This window comes from Apteryx rowi, unplaced genomic scaffold (genome assembly GCF_003343035.1).
Source record: "Apteryx rowi isolate R43461 unplaced genomic scaffold, aptRow1 scaffold_228, whole genome shotgun sequence".
NCBI classification, from domain to species: domain Eukaryota; kingdom Metazoa; phylum Chordata; class Aves; order Apterygiformes; family Apterygidae; genus Apteryx; species Apteryx rowi.
The window spans coordinates 483,179-503,010 of record NW_020448619.1 but is presented as its reverse complement, the minus strand read 5'-3'; the positions used below and the strand labels follow the sequence as shown (position 1 = coordinate 503,010).

The window sequence follows — 19,832 nt, the reverse complement described above, 5'->3', positions numbered from 1 at the left end:
ATGCCCTTTCCCTTCCACCTGCCTGAGCACACCTGCACAGCTGGGAGTGACAGAAAAGGAAATGGCAGCTCACCAAGAGGAAGCAGTATAAAAACATGCTTCCAGCCCCCAAACCCTGAGGTTAATTTAAGGATGATGGCATTTAAATACACAACATACTGTGGAGTCTTTCTATTTGTCACCTGCTATTTCAGCCTTTGCTGTTTGCATTTTCAAGGTTTTAGACAGTAGCTATGAGGATAGGCTATTTAATATTGAAGTGACAGCTGGCGTCCTTACCTACTCGCATGACTCCAAAGGTAAAGCTTTAAAAACACCAAACAACACAAGGTTCAAGGCAAGCTCAGAATATCTGTCACAAGAAATGGATTTACAGACTGTCACAGAATCAAGAATAAAGTCTATAAGTCCTGATTCCCAGAGTCCCACCTTCTTCACCCATTCATTCACCACCTTCTCCTCAGTTACACTCTCAGTTGCAGAGAGGAGACTCAAGCATCAGCCCACAGCTTAGCTTGGCAGGCAGCTGTGGGAAGAAGGATGGCAGCCGCTGGAATAAGAGCTCCCAGCCTGTGGTAGGCCACGAACCATTTCAGATCTGTGCAGCCCTACCAAGCAGCAGTGGTGGCAACTGCTAACTCCATCTGTGTGCAGGAAAATGGGTTCTGACTCTCGAAAGAGGCAGAATCGGGATCCGCAGCAGCGGCTGCTGACCCCGGGCAGAGGCACACACCACACTGAGGCAGGTTGCAAGCGCCAGGTAGGAGACGTCATATGTAGTAGGTGGGTAAGGGGTGAGGCTTTGGGGGATTTGGGGGTGGATAGGGGTAGAAGGAGCTATGATTTGTGGGTTGTGGCAGGAGAAAGTGCAGTTTATGGGTGAGTGATACACAGGGGCAGGGGCTGTGCTCCTGCCTGGGGAGACTGGATGGAGGCCGAGAGCTGCCTTCGCCGTGGATGGGAGCAGCACCTGCCTGGTAGCTCCTGCCGCCGCTGCTGCTGCAGGGAGAGGAGATCAGCAAGCTGCGTCTGAGAAATCCTGTGCTGGGGGAAGAGGCCAGGCAGGCAAAGCAGTTTATTTATTTCTGTGGCAAAACCCTGAGATCAGGAGAGATGTGCCAACCAACTCTGACCTGTCGCCAACCTAGGACAGTTTAAAACAACAAAGACGACCAACCAGCAAACCACCTTGCTTTGATTAATAAGAAAATTTGGAGGAGCATGGCTTTCTAGTCTGGTGGGGGCAGGTAGGTTGTCCTTAAAGGCCGCTGGTGGTGTCACCACTCCCAGCTTGGAGAACTGTGGGCCAGCTCCTGGGCTCTGGCATTGTGGGGAAAGCAGCAGTGGCCAAGACAGGCACGTCACAGGGCTGATCTCCAGTGAACTGGCAAGGAGACAGGAGTGTTGCTACCTCGGCTAAGTCACCCAGCGGATGCCTGCTGAGGCCAGCTCTGCTTCTGTCACTACTTTAAATCTCAGCCCCTGAAACAGGAGCCACATTTGGCTTTGGGGGGGCACAGCTAGGGAGCTTGCTGCACTGTTGCTGCCTGGCCATGAGCAAGGAGAGGCTGATCACTGCCACCTATTGCCAGTTACCTGGATTGCAAACCTTGGCCGGTGTCGTTTCAAGTGGTATCTAACTCTTTCTGTTCCAGTCTTTGGCTTGGTGCAGGTTTGGTTAGAAGCTCTTTACAATAGAACAGCATTTAGGGGTCTGCAGTGAAATTTAGATGCACAAGTGCCCAAGCCAGATTCCAGCCTGGGAGAATTTATTTTTTCTTTGTGCTTTTTGCAAAATGAGTTATTCTTCCTTTCCCATCCAAAGTTGTTTGAAGTTGTTCTGTGCAGTGAGGCGCTCATGTTGCTCCATCCCACCCTCAGATGAACAGCTTTTCCCCAGAAGTGCTTAGATCATTTATCCCATCTCTCTGCAGAAGGCAGCTGAAGAGATATAGATGTTGCAGAAGAGGCAGAATATCTTTTATAGCTCAGAAACAATATGTGATTGATCAGCTGGGAAGGAAAAGGAGGGGACAGAGTGAGGATAACTGACTGTCTGTGGGGTGAGCAAGCCTGGAAAGTGTTGTACATTTCTGAGCTGATACTGTCATGTTTGAATATTATTTATTTGTAATGTGGAAAACAGGATAAGCTGTGAGACAGTAACATTTGCAGAAGGTAGGAAATGTGTTCATGGCTAGGTAAGCCTGGAAGGAATTATGCAGTGCTTTGAAAATACCTCCTCAGGCTGGATGACTGTGCAACAGGCCAGCAGAAAAAATATTCTGAAGATTAGGGCAAGTTTGTTCAGAAAATGATCTAATTGTCACTGTGGGCAGTTCAATGAAGAAGCAATTCACTGTGCAATTGTAGTTTAAAAGAAAAAAAAATAGGGATAAAAAAACAACAGGAGAAAAAAGCGTACTCAACATTTGTCGTTATATGGATCAGTAACGCTTGCTCCTCAGGCAAATTCTGCTCTGTTTTGGTCACCTGCCTTCAAGAGTTTATGATGAAGGCACAGAACAAAGATACCAGCAATGAGCAGAGGTATGGAATATTACTCAGATGAGAAGGTAAAAAGTCTTTGTATATTAGGGAGAAGAATCACAGCAGAAGTGATGGATCTATCCTACATTCTTCAGTCTTCCACCTCCAATATAAAACTGTTGAGAAAGCCAAATGTCTAGCCTGAACAATATAATTAACTTTTAGGTGACAAATGTTATATGTAATGAGGATCACAAAGGAAATTAGTGACAAAGCAGGGAATTAAAACTAGGTCTCCAAAGTACTAACCTCTGGAATCGTCTTCTCTTTTAATAGTGTAAGTAAAAAGAAACATTAAACTGATAAAAGCAAATGGTGTTTTTATCAAAAGCATGATTAACCTGTGGAAATCTTCCCTGTTATCTGCCACCAATTTGGGAATGCAACAGGACTCAAGAAAGGATTCAACAGTTACATGAACAATAAGAGTACTTGTGATGACTTTGGCTAAGAGAAAACCGTAAAGCGTACAAATCATGCCTCAGGGCATAAGTCAACCACTAACTGTCAGGGGCCAGGAAGAAGTTTTCTCTGTGAGAAGGTTACTGTATAATTATCCATGACAGTGTTTCTTCCTTTGAAGCATATAATCTTGACCAGTGGAGGCAAGATAATAGGTCATGTAGTTTTGTGAAATATTTTGTGACTGGGGCATTATCTGATGCCTCATGGTGATTTCTTTCTCCTATTTGGTATCATACCTTGGAAAGTATTTTCTCCAGGGTTACATTCATCTCCTTCCTAAATGTCTCAACCGAAGAAATTTTGGTTCTCTACCTTCTATGAAAAATTTTGAAGTCAGTAATCCTTGACGCCAGGGAATTATTCTTGCCATTCGTGCTAGATTTTCTTCTGCTCATGTTTGCTCCAGTTCTCTTGGGTGAATTTCCTGGAATGACCTCAAGGACACCCTCCCTTGCTGGGGCTGTGAACCCTAGTTTTTGTGTCTGCTCTTGGTTATTGTCTGAGCTCTCCATCTGTTGTAGTCATCTTTTTTGTTCTGTCATCTATGTGTTACTAGTGTGATACCCTTTGGTCCAAGCAAAAGGTTAAATATTTTTTTTAAAACTATGTATTGAAGGCTAACTTGATGTATTTTGTGTCTCTTGCTTTGTGTCTTGCAGGAAGAGCCAAGGAGCAAATCCAAAATCTGTGCCAATGTTTTCTGTGGAGCTGGGCGGGAATGTGCTGTGACAGAAAAGGGAGAGCCAACCTGTCTCTGCATTGAGGTAGGGAGGCAGAACAGCTTCTGCATCTGGGACAGGCATCACAAAACCCCCCTGAGGCTGGTTTCAGGTCACTGGAAGGGTTCCATGACAGGATAGGGCTAGGGGTGGTCAGGGGCAGCTGCAAATTCACAGTGGCTTTTCAAGCAGTGGGGTCTTTCCCAGTGTGGTGTGAGGAAAGAGCCCTGAAGTGTGTATCATATCCGGGGCCTGTAGCTGTGCTACTTACACAACTGCCTAGAGTCTTTACATGCAGGGACGACTTGGCTGGAGGCCTCTCACTGGGAGAGCCTGGTAGGGTACTGATATGCAGTGGGCTTTGAAGGGACACTATAAGGAGTGGTCTGCAAGCTCCAAGACAGCCTGCTCTTGCTGGAGTCTTGTTTGAGGAGGTTACAAGCACCCCACTAAAAATCAGCTTTTGTAAAATGGAAATAATTGTGGTAGAGTGCTGTGAGTGCTCATCCAGCAGGGAGCCTGGGATGATTAGAAGAGCCTTTCCCAGATGTAAAGTAGTAGTCTCCTACTGCTCCACTCTGCCCTGTGCTTTCAAAACCATTCCTGCCGGGCTTCTGGAAATGGGTGTGCAGCTCTTTGTTCCCACTTCCCTCAGGATCTGCAGCTCAGACACTGCCAGCCTGGATACTGGAAAGTGAAATGCTCCATTAACAGGAAGAGAGTCTAACACTCTGGATTGCCTTGCCCAGACTGACAGAGACACAGGAAGGAAGTCCACAGCATGAACAGTGGCACTGGTGAATTCTCACTCTGCTTTAGGCACTTGCTCTTGGCTGCTGGCTTATTCTAATTTCAGTGACAGAAAGGTGGAGCAGGTTCTGCAAAGACATGCAGCAGAGTTGACCTGCAGGTGCAAGCAGAGGTGCTCAGAACACATTCACAAAAACACTTCCAGAAAGGCGTGTCCATGACACACAGAGCAGTGGCTGCAGATTTACACTCAACGTTTATGCTGGGCACTGATTTCTCTGCTGTGTTCTGATTTCAGGAAGACTCCTGTATGATGACAGTGACTGGGGCTGGGATAAAGGGAAGCCTCTGGATCTGCACCCATGGGCTTCTCTGGCCCTGTGAGGGTTTTTCTGGGGTGGCAATGGGAATGCTCAGCCTGTTCCAAACACCTTTGGGGACAAGAGAGCAGTGCAAAGGGCTTCTCTTGAGCTGGGTTGATGCTGGGACTCACCTGCCTCCCTCTAGGTGTCTGGAAAAGGCAGGTACAAAGCTCTCTTATCTGATTCTCTCACAGCAATGCAAACCTCACAAGAGGCCTGTGTGCGGTAGCAATGGCAAGACGTACCTGAACCACTGTGAGCTGCACCGTGATGCCTGCCTCACTGGCTCCAAGATCCAGGTGGACTATGATGGCCACTGTAAAGGTAACCCTGTGTCAGAAAGCAACTAGGGCTGGCTACTCCCTAAGAGAGGGGGAGCTGGGAGTGGAGCATGATAACATGGCCAGTAGGGCAGGCGCCTTGCCAGCCAGGGACCCCTCCCACAGTACCCAAGTGAGGCAAGAAAGGTAAGCCTGGGAATAGTAGCCAGGTTCAACCAAGAGTCCAGACCATCAGGCAAGTTTGTGATGATGAAGTAGGCCCAAGGTCAAGCCATGAAGTCAGGCCAGGATCAGATCTGATGATGGTAACCAGGGTCAGAACCAGAACAGTTCAGTGGTTGCCAGGCAAGTCCATAGTGATGAAGCAGGTCTGACATCAAGGTGGGAAGATAGCCCACAGATCAGGGCCTGGATCAACAGGATCTGTAGCCAGGTACAGGCTGCAACAGAGCTGGAGATGGGCAAACCTACAACATATCTCAAACAAGACCTAGGGGCCCAGGCCTGAGTTTAAATGGAGCCCTTGGGCCAATGGACAGAGTATGTGGATGGAGACCCTCCATGAGGCCGGTCAGGGCCATTATGGTCCATTAGTGCACTTAGGGCCCTGAGACCCTGGCTGTGCTGGGCTCTTGGAGCTATTGTCTGCCTGGGTTGCTGGAAGGGGGGCCCTCTGGAGAGCAGAGCAACCTCTTTCTCCAGTCCTGGCGCTCCTGATTGCCTCTCCCTGAGCTCATGGCTTCAGCCAGGTGGCGCTCTCCATCTAGCTGCTGAGGAAAGATCTGTTCCTCTGGATACTACCATCCGTGTTCATGAGGGACTTCAAGGGACTTTAGCAGAAAGGATTTTGCCTTGAGGGTGAGGCCTTTTAACTCACCCCCACATCCTGGGTCCCAGCCTTGCACATGCTTGTCTGTCCTGAATGGAAGGATGCTCTGCTAAAGGAGCAGCTCCAAAAGTGAGCAGGTGAGAAGAGAGAAGTAGCACAGGCCAGGACTGCCTGACGACCTCCTCTACTTGAGTAAAACCTCTGCCAAAACCAAGGGCAGCCTAATAACTAGTTTTTCCAAAGACTCCCAGGCTCCTATGCTCTTGCCCATGTTTCTCTCAGGGTGGGAAGAGGTTCATATTGCTTCATGTGGCATCAGAACTGTCCTCTTCTGTCTTTCCATTAACAGAGAAGAAGTCTGAGAATCCAGCTGCAAGTCCAGGTGAGAAGCCATCTCCTTGCCTTGCTGGGGCCTCTGTATGTATTTGGGAAGAGAGGCGGGGAAGAAGGTCTGCACTGGCAGTTGCACAGCTCTATATAAAAGTGGTACCTCTGCACTGGCTGTAGCAGGGTCTGAGTTGATAAATCAACTGAAGCATGATTGTTCAGGTCTTTACTCCTGGGTGACCTTTCAGTGCTCATACGCACCTCTCTTGGGCTCTTCACTGTGCTGGGATGTCTCAGGGACCCTAGGCAGGCACAAGGTGAAAAGACGTCTGGTTTGCCCCTGAGGACCCAAGCTGTGTTCATTGCCCAGGCTGAGGGAAGAGACACTCTTTTACACAGTTCATTGGGGATCAGACACAGTAATTGTGAAGCTGCTGCCCCCAACTCCATAAGCACTTTTTTAAAAGGAGATTTATGCTTCAGGAGTAGTTATCGGATAGGCCCGGGGCAGAGAGGCAGCACTGTGTAATGAATAAGGCGTTGACTGGGGGGTCAGGAGGTTGGCTGAACCATCTCTCCCATCAGCCAGCAAGTCTCTAATTCCCTGTGCTTGGTCTCCTCCCTTATCCTTTGCCGTGTGTATTTAGGCTATGGATTTGGGGGGCATGGCCTGTACTATATAAGGGGACACTTTTTCTGTCCAAGGCGTGCTGGAGCTGTATAATCGTTAACTTCAGTGTCCTAGGACAGATGAGAGCAAGCCCTCATGGAAGCCTAAGGCAAAGGACCCTGTCAGGGCATGGCCACCACCTCAAAATGGTTGAAAGGAAGTTCCAAATTAAACATGCAGAATCCCTAGATTTTTTTTCATCTGTCTATCTGATTGTGATTACAGCTATTGGATTTGGAAGGAGATCCTTAGTGTGTGTAAGGGACAAAATGCATACTGCTTCCCCTTCTGGCTCCATTGATCTGAGGGCGGATGTGACAGCTCACAGAAGCCAGAAGATCTAGGCTTTCAGTTTTGCTTCTAAATACAAAGTTGGGTCCTAGCACACAAAGTGATATCCACCTAGAGAAACCTGGGACTGCTGGGCACAGCAAACGAGCACAATTATACCACATCTAATTTCCAATACAAGTGGACAAGCCAGGGCTTTGAAGAATGAAATCTCCTGAGATACTGGGCCTTAAAATTCAAGGCTTGGGGAGAACTTGGTGGAAAGACGTGCTCAGTCCAGTCTGTCCCCTTGCAATGGACGGAAGTTTTGGTACTCCAGGACTCATTTTTGAATCCTATCAGAAGGCCTGGAGACACTGTCCAAGGCCAGTCAGCCACCTTCCTCCTTTATTCTTGGAGCTCTTCAAGCCAAGATGAGTCAGCTCTGGGTTGCTATTCTACAAGCTTCAGGGACAGGAAGACAGAAGGGGGGGGGTGGAAGTGTCATTTGCCATCCTTGCCACATGATGTCACCCACAGCCCATCCACTGTTCAGCACATGGCACCTCTGCTTTGATCTGGCCATGGATCATCTCCAAGGACCAAGGGGCCTGCAAACTGCCATCAGGACTGCCTGTTTGGTTTTTATTTCCAGTTATCTCTCTGTGGTCTCTCTGCCAACTTTGTTTCTCTCTTCCTGTCTTTCTCTTCCATTACCCTTTCTTCCATGACAGTTGTCTGCTACCAGTCGGACAGGGACGAGCTTCGTCACCGCGTCATCCAGTGGCTGGAAGCTGAGATTATCCCAGATGGCTGGTTTTCCAAGGGCAGCAACTACAGTGAAGTCCTGGACAAGTATTTCAAGGCAAGGAGCGCAAGGCCTGCCCCAGAGGCCAGGGAACGTTTCTTGCCCTGTCACTGCAAAACAGCTGCCATGTCCTGCTCCAAGAGGCTCCAGTGTGTGACATGCCAGTAGTGATGGGGGCCAGAGAAGTCTGATATATCCTATAGCATCATGTGCTCTGAGCTGCCTGCAGCAGCTGCTGCCAGAGCCACTCGCACAGCCAACAGGCAGCACGAAATTGGAGCATCTCTAGCTCCTGGTATCTGTCCTGCCCTGGGGAAAAGGAGGAGGAAAGGGCAAACATGCCTGAAGCAGCGGAGGGAAGGATGAATCTCAAGGGGCAGGAGAGAACCAGAGGAGAAAAGGTGGATGAAAGTGTTGGAAATACAGGTACAAGGGACAGTGGGAGGAAGAATAAGAGGCAGGCTAAGGAGGGAAAAAGCCCGGGTTGGTACAGAGGGGGATGCTGGAGTGGGGGGTGTTGCTGATCCTTTGTTCCAGGCAGTCCCAAGGCCAAGGATAGGGAATATTTGGGGTTTTGAGGGGGGTCACTGCTTGGGAGGAATATGCCCCAGTTGTGGCAGAGCTGGCAGTCCCCTAGCCCTCTGCCGAGAGAGAATAACCACCTGCGAGTCTCGCCTTGCAATAAGCCAGTTCCTCTTCCCTCCTGGCGGTCAGTCCATCCCTCCTCTCATCCCCACCCCCTCCTAACTGGCAGATCACACGTGCCTGCCATGCTCCTGCCACATGCACTGCCGCGTCCCTCCCCCTCGCATCCGCCTCCTGATAAAGACTTCACAGTGCTCAGGACGGAGCTGGAGGAGCAGGTGGGGAAAATGGGGAAAGTGTTTAAATCAGAAGCTGTTGACAGCGAGAGATTAATGGCACCTGACAGGAGTTAGTGCTGCAAGCAAATTTGCCATGGCAATGGCACCCCCTGGTGAGACAGAGAAGCTGGCCCCCGTGCTCCACAAAGCATCTCGGCCTTCGTAACCATTAACGCTGGTGCTGTCTGTGGAAACCCTTCGGGACCTGCTGCCTCAGGCACCCCCGCAGGCGCCTGCCAGCACCCGAAAGCTGCAGTGTCCTGCAGAGTGGAGCTGTGCGGTTCCTTCCCTGCAAACACGCTGTCCCCAGCTGCCTTTGCAGAGGGCCTCCCAGTGCCACTGGCTTTGCAGAAACATATGTGGCAGCCATGGGCTCATTCTACTGCCACGGTGCAGCCCAGGTCACCCCCCGCCAGCCGCAGGCTGGCGAGGTCTTGATGAAATCCTGTAGTTGCCCCCCTTTTTCTGGACTACTCATCCCCAGCACAAGTGGACCAAGGATGAGGTGAAGCTTTTTCCTTGACTGGAGGTTAGCAGATGTGGTGTTAAGCCATCTCCCACATAAGATCCTGACTTGTGTGGATCACTCAGATGTGGGTCACACGTCTGGGGCCTTCAGACCTAGACTTTGAAGGACGTCATGCCAAGAGGAGTTAGGCCAGTAGCGGGAGACTGCTCTGTTTTGGAGGGCCTCCGGGGGAAATGTAAATACAGACCATAGCCTTGAAAGGCACAATGACTAGCCTAACTGAATCTGGGTCATTAAGGGAACTGTGGCCACTCTTAAAAGAAATAGTGGGGAGAAAGGCTTTAAAGTCTTGTGGAAGTCGAAACATGTTAGTGAGGCAATTATATACTGGCTACGGTGCACAGAGCTATTTTCCTTGCCTTACTGGCTTCTCCCTGAACCACATATAGATAATAACAAACAGTGTCTCTGTGCACCCCTGGAAACACTGCATAAGGAGACACAGTAACCTGCCACAAGTCACACAGCAAAAATTATCCAGCATCTCTTGCAGCAGTGTGTATATACAGAATTCATTTTTTCCCTCACTGCAATGCAGCCTGTCTCTGAGGGAACCCAGCAGCTCACACTGAGTGCCCAGCACTGATATGACAGCTCCAGACAGAAAGGCAGAATGCAATTACTGCGTTGGGAGTGGAGCCAGGACTTGGGGGCTAAAAATCCTGCTCTTCAGTGCCAGGAGTCCTGTCAGGATCTCCCAAAGTTGGTGGCAAGGCATTGTGCTGTTGCGTTAAATTGTTCCTTCTTTGAGATCAGCAGAAAATGACTTCCTGTGATTTTTCCTTTTATCACTGCCACAGTCCAGATACAGCTTTGGATTTACACATATTGGAAAGTTGGCACCTTCTTGAACGCAACTGGTTTGCTTTATGGCAGGAGGTATGAGGAGGCTAAGGGCTGGCTGGAACAAAGAGAAGAAATGGGGTTAGAGCCATAAATCAAGCAGCAGGAGGTAAATGGGAGGCAGTGTAGCTTATCAGTGAGCTCAAGGCTATGATCATATCTCCCCGGTCTGACTCTAGCATGGATATGTTGCTGCTTTTCTCTGAGCCTCTGTGCAAAACAGGGATGATTCAACATGTTTCACTAAAGCTTCAAAAATGTGAAGTACATATAGAAGAGAGAAAAGAAAAGGATACCCTGAATTGATAAATCAGACCCTCTCAAATCTTTCCATCTTTCCCTACAGAGCTTTGACGATGGTGATTCTCGCCTGGACTCCACTGAATTCCTGAAGTTTGTGGAGCAGAATGAGACTGCCGTCAACATCACCACCTACATGGACCAGGAGACCAACAAGCTGCTCAGGTGGGCAGTGGGAAGGAGGCCAGAGGGAGAGCCAGGGGGGCAGAAGTGATGAGAAGTGGCAGCTGCCCACTTGTGGCATGAAGACACCTGTGCAGAATACCAGTCTGGACTGGCATCAGCCAAGATGCCTGTGTACAAAGTGGCTTCTTGCTTAATTAGATGTGTACGCCACTGAAGGGGCAGGCCCACTCTTATCCTTCACCTTAGACTGTGCATTCCCACCCTCTTGCACTGGATCTAATGGGTGCGTAGCCAGAAGGTGAGTTGCATGATGGAAAACTTGTCTGCTTTTTTATTTCCTAGTGATTCAGTTTTCCAGTGGACCTTGCTTACATCAAGAGTGCCTGATTGTTAGATCCAGTGCAAGAAAGATGGTGGGAAAGTGTAGCCAGGGATTAGGAGGAAGATAGTGGGAGAACACAGCTGTGGCTGTGACAGCCTGCAGTAAGAGCTGGTGTAAGCATCACATGAAAACGTAGTTGAGAGGTTTCTTTTCTTCTGTGTGTATCACTGTGTATGAAACGCTGAAGAGAACAGGCTGCTTGTGGGTAGGCTGTGCTTGTGTCTGTATTTGTATGAGAGTGTGTAGATGTCAGCAGGGTGCTATTTCTGCTGCCTGATTCTTTCTGAGTATCCCCCTGCTTCTCAGCCCTTCCCCAGCCAGGAAGCATTTTGTATGTGTTTCGCTTTTGTCTATATCCAGTGAGGGTTTTTTTACAAAAAGCTGTATCTGCCAGGCATCTTGGAGCCTTCCTGGTTATTACTGTTTTTCCTCATCTGTACTCTGAAGCTAGTAGAGCAGGGACCAGCCTGGTACAGCTCTGTGCAGAGCATGCATCTGTTTCCTTTCAGGGGACTCTGCGTAGATGCCCTCATCGAGCTGTCTGATGAAAATGCTGACTGGAAACTCAGCTTCAACGAATTCCTCAAGTGCCTCAGCCCATCCTTTAACCCACCAGAGAAAAGTAGGAACTCCTCCCTTGTGTTGGGGAACCAGTGGGGACTCTAAGAAGGGAGGAAAGGAAAGACACCATCTTTAAGCCCAACACTGGATGCTGTCAGCTCCATTCCCAGGGTTATGTTGATATACCCCTACTTCCTGCCCTACAGCACCCCTTGTTCTCCCAGCCCAGGGCTGTCAAAAATCCTGCTTTCTCTATCCCAGAGCACCCACAGCTCTTGTGATGAAAAAGGTATGGATTTTAGAAGCAAGGACGTAGGTCAGATGGATAAGGTATGCTTGGAAGGTCAAGGCACATATTTAACAGTGTGGAGATAAGTCCTGTGAGGAGTTCATGTCTGGATAACTTAGGAAAGTCAGACCAGAGCAAAGTCCTACTGTGCTCTGCCTTTCACACAGACACCCTCCCTGATGAACGTCTCAAAGTTCACTATCCTTCCAAACCCTGCTTATTGCTACAGTTTACTTGGAAACAGCTCAGTGTTGTGCTGACTAAGCATTCCTTGCCATTGATATAATTGTCACCTACCGCTCAGAAGGTGCTGGATTTACATCCCACTGCAATGGCACCACACTGTTGACAGAGGCGATGCTTCTTAGGGAATATTAAGTTGAACTATCTGCTGCCTGTTTCAGTGGGAAGCTAGGGATGCTGCAACTCTCCCTGAAAACATGATCAGCTGATTTTCACCTAACATGAGACGGGCCCTTAAGTGCTTTGAGGGCCTCGAGTTAACCACAGAATAGAGCTGTGAGAAGACCTGTGAGATGAAGTGAGAAAGCTTTTATTTTTTCTTTCCTTTTTCCTCAGGGCAATGAGAAATACAAAAACCATTTCCCTAACTTCTCCCCTCCTTAAAAATGAAATTGTTTCAGAGCAACCAAAACATTTCACTTCGGAAGTTCTCTTTTATGTATAACAAATCAGGAAATTCAAGCAAATCTAATATTGAGATTTCATTTGGAACTGAGAAATTACAATGTGTTATTTTGAGGAAGTCAAAATGAAATGTTTGACTTTTCCCAATAATTATTTTTTGGCTGATTTCACAAACCAAATTCAACATGAATATATTTAGCCATTATGTTCCACCAGAAACTGTAATCGGTGGATAGGGGGAAGAAGGCTTCCTTCAGAAAGTTTTACCTACTTTCTCTCAAAACATCTTCAGAGTCTGTTCTCCTCTGCTAGCTCTGTATCTCACAACCACTGCTCTTGTTTTGTACCTCTCTAGAGTGTGCTCTGGAAGATGAAACCTATGAAGATGGAGCAGAGACCCAGGTGGAATGCAACCGCTGTGTCTGTGCCTGTGGGAACTGGGTGTGCACTGCAATGACATGCGAGGGTTTGTATGCTCTCCGGAAGATTGTTTTATTTGGTTCCGTACAAAAGGGATTTTTACTTTCTAGGTTTTGCAGGGTAGCAGCTGTCCAGATTCCTTCTCTCTCCCATTCTTCCTCAGATTGTCTGTTGGTGGCTTCTGCATCACCCCTCCTGTGTTCCAGGTTGGCCAGACCCAAGCTAGTTCTGTTCTAGAGATCAGAAAGTGTGTTACTGAGTTGGGGGCAATGCTGCTGGGCATTGTAGGTTGGATTTGGTGTCATGAAAATTCAGCACCAAATTTTCCACACCAGAGCTACTGTGCATCCAGCTGGCTTGGGGCATACACAGATCAAACATGCAACTGTCTGCAACCATATGTGTAGGTGTGAGCAAGACACCTTTCCTCTATGTGTGTCAGTATACTCACTGTATCTGTATTTACAGTATCTGTAAAACGGGTCCTGTCTTGCCCCAGAGAGGAAATACAAGACTTCATCCAGTAATGTCAGGAAAGCACTTGAGATTCTTGCAATAAGAACCCTAGAAGTAGAAGAAAATAATGGTGATGGAGCTGAAGGGAGGTACTGTTTATAGTAATGCAGGATTGTTGATCTATCTGCTCTTCCTCTGGAAGGCCCTTTTTAAGCTTTCACAGATGTGTTACAATTGTGGGGAGCCCTGGCGCGGTTCTGAACTAAGGCTCTCCCTTCTGCCTTCTCACAAATGGTCCAGTGCCTGTAGAAAGTCACCATCTCCCGTGCCTTGGGAAATATACTGGTCCTTTTCAAAGAGCCAGATGTACCCTTCCAGCACTGGTCTGCATTCTTCTTACCTTCCTCCCTAGAAACAGGGCCTTTGCATGAGCTTTGTTTGCAGTGCTTTGTGGAAGCTGGCAGCAGTATGTGAGTTCAAATCTGTAGCCAGGCAGCGTCCAGTAGCTTGGACAGAGAAGGAGCAAGGAAAGCGACAGGTATGTATAGAGTTCCTTTCACATCAATCTGACAGTCTGCAGTAGAGGCTTCATGATTGCCTCGCCCCAGATTGCAGGGACCTTTTGGCTGCAGTAGCAGGAACTCGTCTGAGAGAAGATAACTGTAATACAATACAAAGAGCTGCCTATGAGATGTGGGCAGGTCTCAGGGGTTAGGTAACCAAATGAGAGACTCTTTTTGCTGCCTGCTCGGAAACAACCTTCAAAGCTGCTGTGTGAAACCTGGTGTTGCTGCCTACTTTGCTCCCTGCATCCATGCCAGAAGCATGCAGTCGGACAGGAATTCTTTTACTTTCTGCCCATGTCAGAGCAGCGGAGAGGTTAGAGGCTATTGTTAGGAGGATAAAACCAAAGAATCAGACAGATCAGATACATCAGCAAGATGCGTCTCCACTAAATGAAATTACTTCTTCATTAAGCATCAGTTATTGCATGTAAATTTCACCGAGCTGCCATTTATTCCCTACAACAGACCTGAATAAGCAGCTTTCCCAGTTAAATAGAGTGCTCTGTTTATATCCTTACCTGCTAAGAAGTTTATATTAGCTGGCCAAGATAATTGAACTTTAGGTGCTTCTTTTTAGTAACAGTGGAGGACAGCAGAATGCAGCCTCTTCCTTATGGTTTTATTTGTTATCATAGGGGAGGGAGAGAGGTGGACAGACTGGATGCCGAGCTCCTGAAGTCCCAGGCAGCCACAAGGCCCATTCCCTTTCAAAGAAGATATGGCCAGCCCTCACAAAAATCTCCTTAACCTTGAGATATGCTGTGGTCCAAGGCAGGCTCAGGCTAACCTGCCTCTTTTTGTTCTCCTTGGCTCACACTCTGAAATCTGCCTCCCCCATTTGTGATAGTGCTGAACTCCATTTCTGTTTGCAGGGAAGAATGAGAAGGTGCCTGGTCAGAGACGGCAACCTGAACAAGACTTGACTGAGGAGGAGCTGGCTAGATATGTTCAAGAACTGCAGAAGCATCAGGTAAGCTGGGAAGATCTGCTTACATGAAGTCCCTCCTCACTAGAGTTCCCTCTGCCTGTGTCGCTTGGAGACTTCCTGGTAGAAAGGGGAGCACCGTATTCTGCAAAGGGCGATCTTCTCTATTGCCCATGGAGACAAATACAGGTGTGGGGCTTTCAAGGAAGCCAGTATTGACACTGTTTGTGGATGAACCAAAGGTTTCGGGGCACTGCAAGTGCCTTTGTCAGTGCAGAACTTCATTTTTGTGCTCTCTTCCTCTAGGAGACGGCTGAGAAGACCAAGCGAATGAGCACCAAGGAGATGTAAGGGGCCTCCACACAGGAGGAGCCCAGGAGGATGGGCCCAACCTGCCGCCCTGTCCTCCAGTGCTGATCTCACTATGCACAAGTGTCTGCTACAGTCGCCCAGTCACAGATATTTACATTGTATAGCGATGAGTTATTTGTTTTGTAATTCACAGAGAAATGGGGCCAGGGAAGGGGAGCACAGCCCACCTGTTCAGGGAGCTTCATTGCTGGGGCTTTGGAAGGCTGGAAGGGAAATACAGCAGTCTCTGGGACCCTTTCCCAGAGTAGACAGCTGCTTCCCGCAAGAGCTAACAGGGGTTTCTGTGCCCCTGGGTCTGGGGAAAGGATGGAGGTCAGTGCTGGATAGAAAAGGGGGTCCTCAACCAATATGGTCATCGACACCAGCCACGGTTGCAGAAAAAATACAGGCCAGACGGTTCTGTGGCTGAGCGTGTGTGCAGCAGGGCATCATTAGCCAAGGACCTTGCCCTGCTTATCCGCCCCTTCCATTTGAGCACCTCAAAGCTGGTCAGCCTCGTGTGACACCTGGAAGTTTTGGTGACATGGTGCTGGCGTGAGTCCAGCACGTTCCTCCTTGCTTTCCAATGGACTGTTCCCAGCAACTCCTCCAGTACATTGTGGGCTCCAACACAAGGTTCCTTTTGACTTCATCTTGCTCTTACTCTCCCTGCTCCCTCCTTAAAGGTGCTATCATATTTTTTCTCATCACATTCACATGCTGACTCCCCCTTTTGTTTTGTTTTGTTTTTTATTACTTTATTTCCTATGGTAGTAATTCAGCTTTTGTATGTTTTGTAGCTCTAGATCTTTCAAGAAAACCCAGCTTGTGGGTTTTTGTTACTGACAGTGCTGTAATGCCCATGCATAGTTTGTATCACATTGCACTCAGCCATCACAAGCAACACAAGCAATTTGTGAGCCCTACACTACAGGGTATTTCTCAGTTGGGGATGGCAATGTCCCTCGTGGGAAGAAGAGACAGGGCTGGATGTAATTAGTTTCACCAGACACAGATTGACACTGCAGCTCTCTCTAGCCCTTGCTCCCTTGGCTAGCACTGATTTTGTGCTCAAAGTCCATGCTCAGCCCTCCTTAAATTTCCCAGAGGGAACTGCCAGGTAGTCTAGAGACAGATGGACTGGGCAGTCCCATTAGTAGGGTATTTTAAAAGACCTAACTACATAGAAAACTGTTTAGCTGAAGTCTAGGTGAAGTTAGCCATCATCTTGGGGTCTCCATCTCTAGCTGGGGTAAGGCAGCAGCATTCTTTGATTCCAGGGCTGGGTTTGGAGGCAAGGCTGGAATCCTCACTCCTGAGGCATTTCACAGTGTCTCTGATCAGACCATCTTTGACAACTGTTGCATCCCTTCATAGGTTATTTTCTTCTGGCTTCTTTCTCAGAGCATTGGTCCTAGTTATGAATGTAATGCTCTTTTTTTGACAATCACCTCTCTAGCCTCAAGCCCAGCTGATTTTCTCCTGAAGTTGTCACATGTATTTCATAATGCTTACACAAGCAAACAACCTGTTTCCACATTTGCTTCATGCCCCTGCTGTGCATCCCAAGCAGTTGCATATAGCCTGAGTTGAGGTGACTGCCTATGACTTCGATCTTCCTGAATCACAATTTCAGCAATTGTTGCTAGGTGTTTTGCAGTCCTTAGTGCTTACTCAAGCAAAACTCCCACTTGCATCAGCAGAAGCATGTTCTGCTTGAGTGAAGATCAGCAGGACTTGTGTCCCAACCATCCCCTTTATGCACAATGCTCGAAAAAGCAAAATGAGCTGGTGCCTAGCAAGTGCAGGAAAAGAAGAAAGCTTGGTCCCTGCTATGGTCTGGCTTTTGCAGTGGGAATCAAATTTACTCCACCATGCCTGGAGATTTCGACATAATAAATACAGAAAGGGGCTGGTTCTTCCACAATGGTCCAGATTTGAAATGCTATCAACTGTGAAGGTGAGGAGAGTCAGTCCATAGGAGATGAGGGGAAGGCTGAATTCAAGAGCAGGACAGCACTACACTGGGAACACAGTGGAGTCAAATTGTTTGTGTTCCCCCATTCCCACTGATGGCACTGGAGGAAGTGGTTGGTGGAACAGGAGCATCCATTAGACATGCCCTCACCCTTCCCCAATGGTATGAGCAAAGCAGCTTCATAAGCTGGATCTGGAATCGCAGGAACATTGTTAATATATGTTTTGCTTTATTCAAGTCCTACTCTGAAAGTTAGTTTGTGCCTCCCACTCACTTCCTCCCAGCTTGGATCATTAAAGTGCCTTAGAGAAAACACAACAACTTGCCTTAAAGGCTTTCCCTGGATGGGAACAACGTCTTACGGTCCAGTCAGGAAGATCTCCAACTGGGAGAAGCAAAGCATGTGTAGGTAGGGATGGCTAGTCCATAGCTGAAGGGCTTTCTGTAGGCTGTGATTACACAATACCTTCTCCAGTCTGCTTCCTATCTCCTGTGGATGTGCAGTCCATGAGGGTGGCTGCTCGGGTCATCTGGAGCATTGTGTGCTGGCAGTTGTAGTTTACAGAGCCTGCACTTTTACTGAAGGCATATGGATGGGCTGCTGTCTCTTGAGCAAGCCAAGTTAAGCTCTGACAAGCCATATAACTAGCATAGTCTGGGGCAGCATGGTAGGAGTGCAGTGAACAGATGCCTCCACGGGAAGAGCTGCCACTTGCGCAGCCTCTTTGTGATCTCAAAGGGAGAACGTAACTGTGGAGAATGATGCTGGTTCCAAGGGCTATGGTAACCAAACGGTACCTAAACATCTCGCCTCCCCACCCAGAGAGGAAGGGCAACCTTTCAGTGAGCAGTGCCCAGGCTGTAACCCACTACAGGCTGGTCTTTCACTAACTTCTGCAGGGTGATTTGACTGATGAGGAAGGATGTGCTGAATGCCAGATGTCCTCTGGGACAACGGCTGTAGAGACTGCAAGGGCAGGGAAGGCATTTTTTTTCAAAAAGCCAAATTTAAGGAAGAAACAAAAAACTCCCACTCCTCCCTCTATATTCCCTCCTGTACGTGTGTGAAATTTATCAGTATTCTGTAGGTTTTCTTAGTGCACTTATTTTACTTGATTTTGTAATTTTTTTGAAGCAGGGGGGTTTGGATATACTGCCAAATAAATGAAACAAAATTTTAAAAAAGAGCACTAGTTTTATTTTGTTTCTGAGTTCTCACCACAACCCTTATTCCTCCTTTTTCTCTTAAAAAAAAAAAAAAGAAAAAAAACACACACATACAACTGTCTGTCTGCATATCCTGTGATGGCTTTTGTGCACAGATCTCAACACACCTGACAAATGTGAATCAACATGACTGTCTCTGTTTTATAGCTCAGGAAACTGAAGTGCAGGAAGGAGAAGTGGAAGGCCGCAATCGCACGGTAAGCCAGTGGCAGAAATGTAACCTGCCACCAAGGCTCCTGCCTCCCAGCCATGCATTCTTAGTAATGAGATTGCTTCACAGGCCTTTCAGTTCCCCCTTTCACTCTCCAATGCACTCCACCTGTGCCCCGGGAAAGGAAAACAGCAACTTTCTACCTGTGATGTGTTTGTATCATAGAGAGCACCATGGGGCTCCAGGCCATGCATGGTCACAGTGACTGTATTTAATGACAGTAATAAGGGGACCTGCCTTTGACTGAGGAGTATTTGTCCCACTGAAAAAAAAAAAAAAACAAAAAAATCCACTTTTTTTTAATCCTGCTCCTGAAACTGCTTTTTTCCTGTGCCTGATGGACGGAGAGAAAGTCCCCAAGAGGAGTGGAAAGGTGGTGTTTGTGAGCCCTGAGTGGAGCTAAAATTCAATACATTTCTTTTTTCATTTCAGTTCAATATGGGTTTGCATGGTGGAAGGGAGTGGACTTTGGAGGGGCAGAAATCCTGTCCGCAGACCGGGGCTTGAATCGGTATTTCTTAAGCATTTCTTAAGGGAAGGCTACTTCTAGACTGTTACTCAGGTTTACAGTGCAGTGTCTGGCCTGCAGCTGTACTGTGAGAGACCAAGTGATTGCCAGCCATCAGGAACCACCATGCCTGGAGCATGGAGCCCACCAAAGCACAATGTGCTGTGGGTCCCTCCAGCTGTGAGCTGGGCTGTGACATCCTCTTGGCTTTGTCATGCTGTGTGTGTAAGTGATGTGTGCTGGCAGGAAGGAGCTGTAGGACTGCAGTGCTAAGCCCTGACTTAGCACTTCCCCTACTGGCCTGGACAAAAATGAGACAGGGTGAGCAAGCGGGAGGAGCAGCCCTGCCACAGGCACTGCTTTATCTCCTGGGACAGGTCCTTGCCTTTCACTGTGCCTTGTTCCCGCTCTGGAAAAATGGTCTGAATTGTGGCAGGGAGATTTCTAAGGCATTTGTTAAATGCAAACAGTTCTGTCTTTTCCTCCTCTCTCCTATGGTGTCTGCAATGGAGCAGGGTTGTCAGTTTGTCACAGTGTTGCTCTGTGATCTTGCTGAGCAAGTGTCTGCCCTGCATCTCTGCATCCTACAGCACTTAGGGTGTCAGCTCCCTCCAGCCT

The 19,832-nt window shown here is 48.1% G+C and overlaps 1 protein-coding gene across 1 annotated transcript; it reads left to right on the top strand.

The window, feature by feature from the left end:
* Window positions 1-658: 658 nt before the first annotated feature.
* Window positions 659-18,436, top strand: FSTL1 (follistatin like 1). Its single transcript, XM_026065485.1, has 10 exons — window positions 659-760; window positions 3,675-3,779; window positions 5,041-5,170; window positions 6,306-6,338; window positions 7,958-8,088; window positions 10,613-10,731; window positions 11,584-11,696; window positions 12,928-13,038; window positions 14,887-14,984; window positions 15,246-18,436. Exons 1-10 carry the CDS (start codon window positions 659-661, stop codon window positions 15,288-15,290), a joined length of 987 nt encoding a protein of 328 aa, XP_025921270.1. The 3' UTR covers window positions 15,291-18,436.
* The last annotated feature ends 1,396 nt before the right edge of the window (window positions 18,437-19,832 follow it).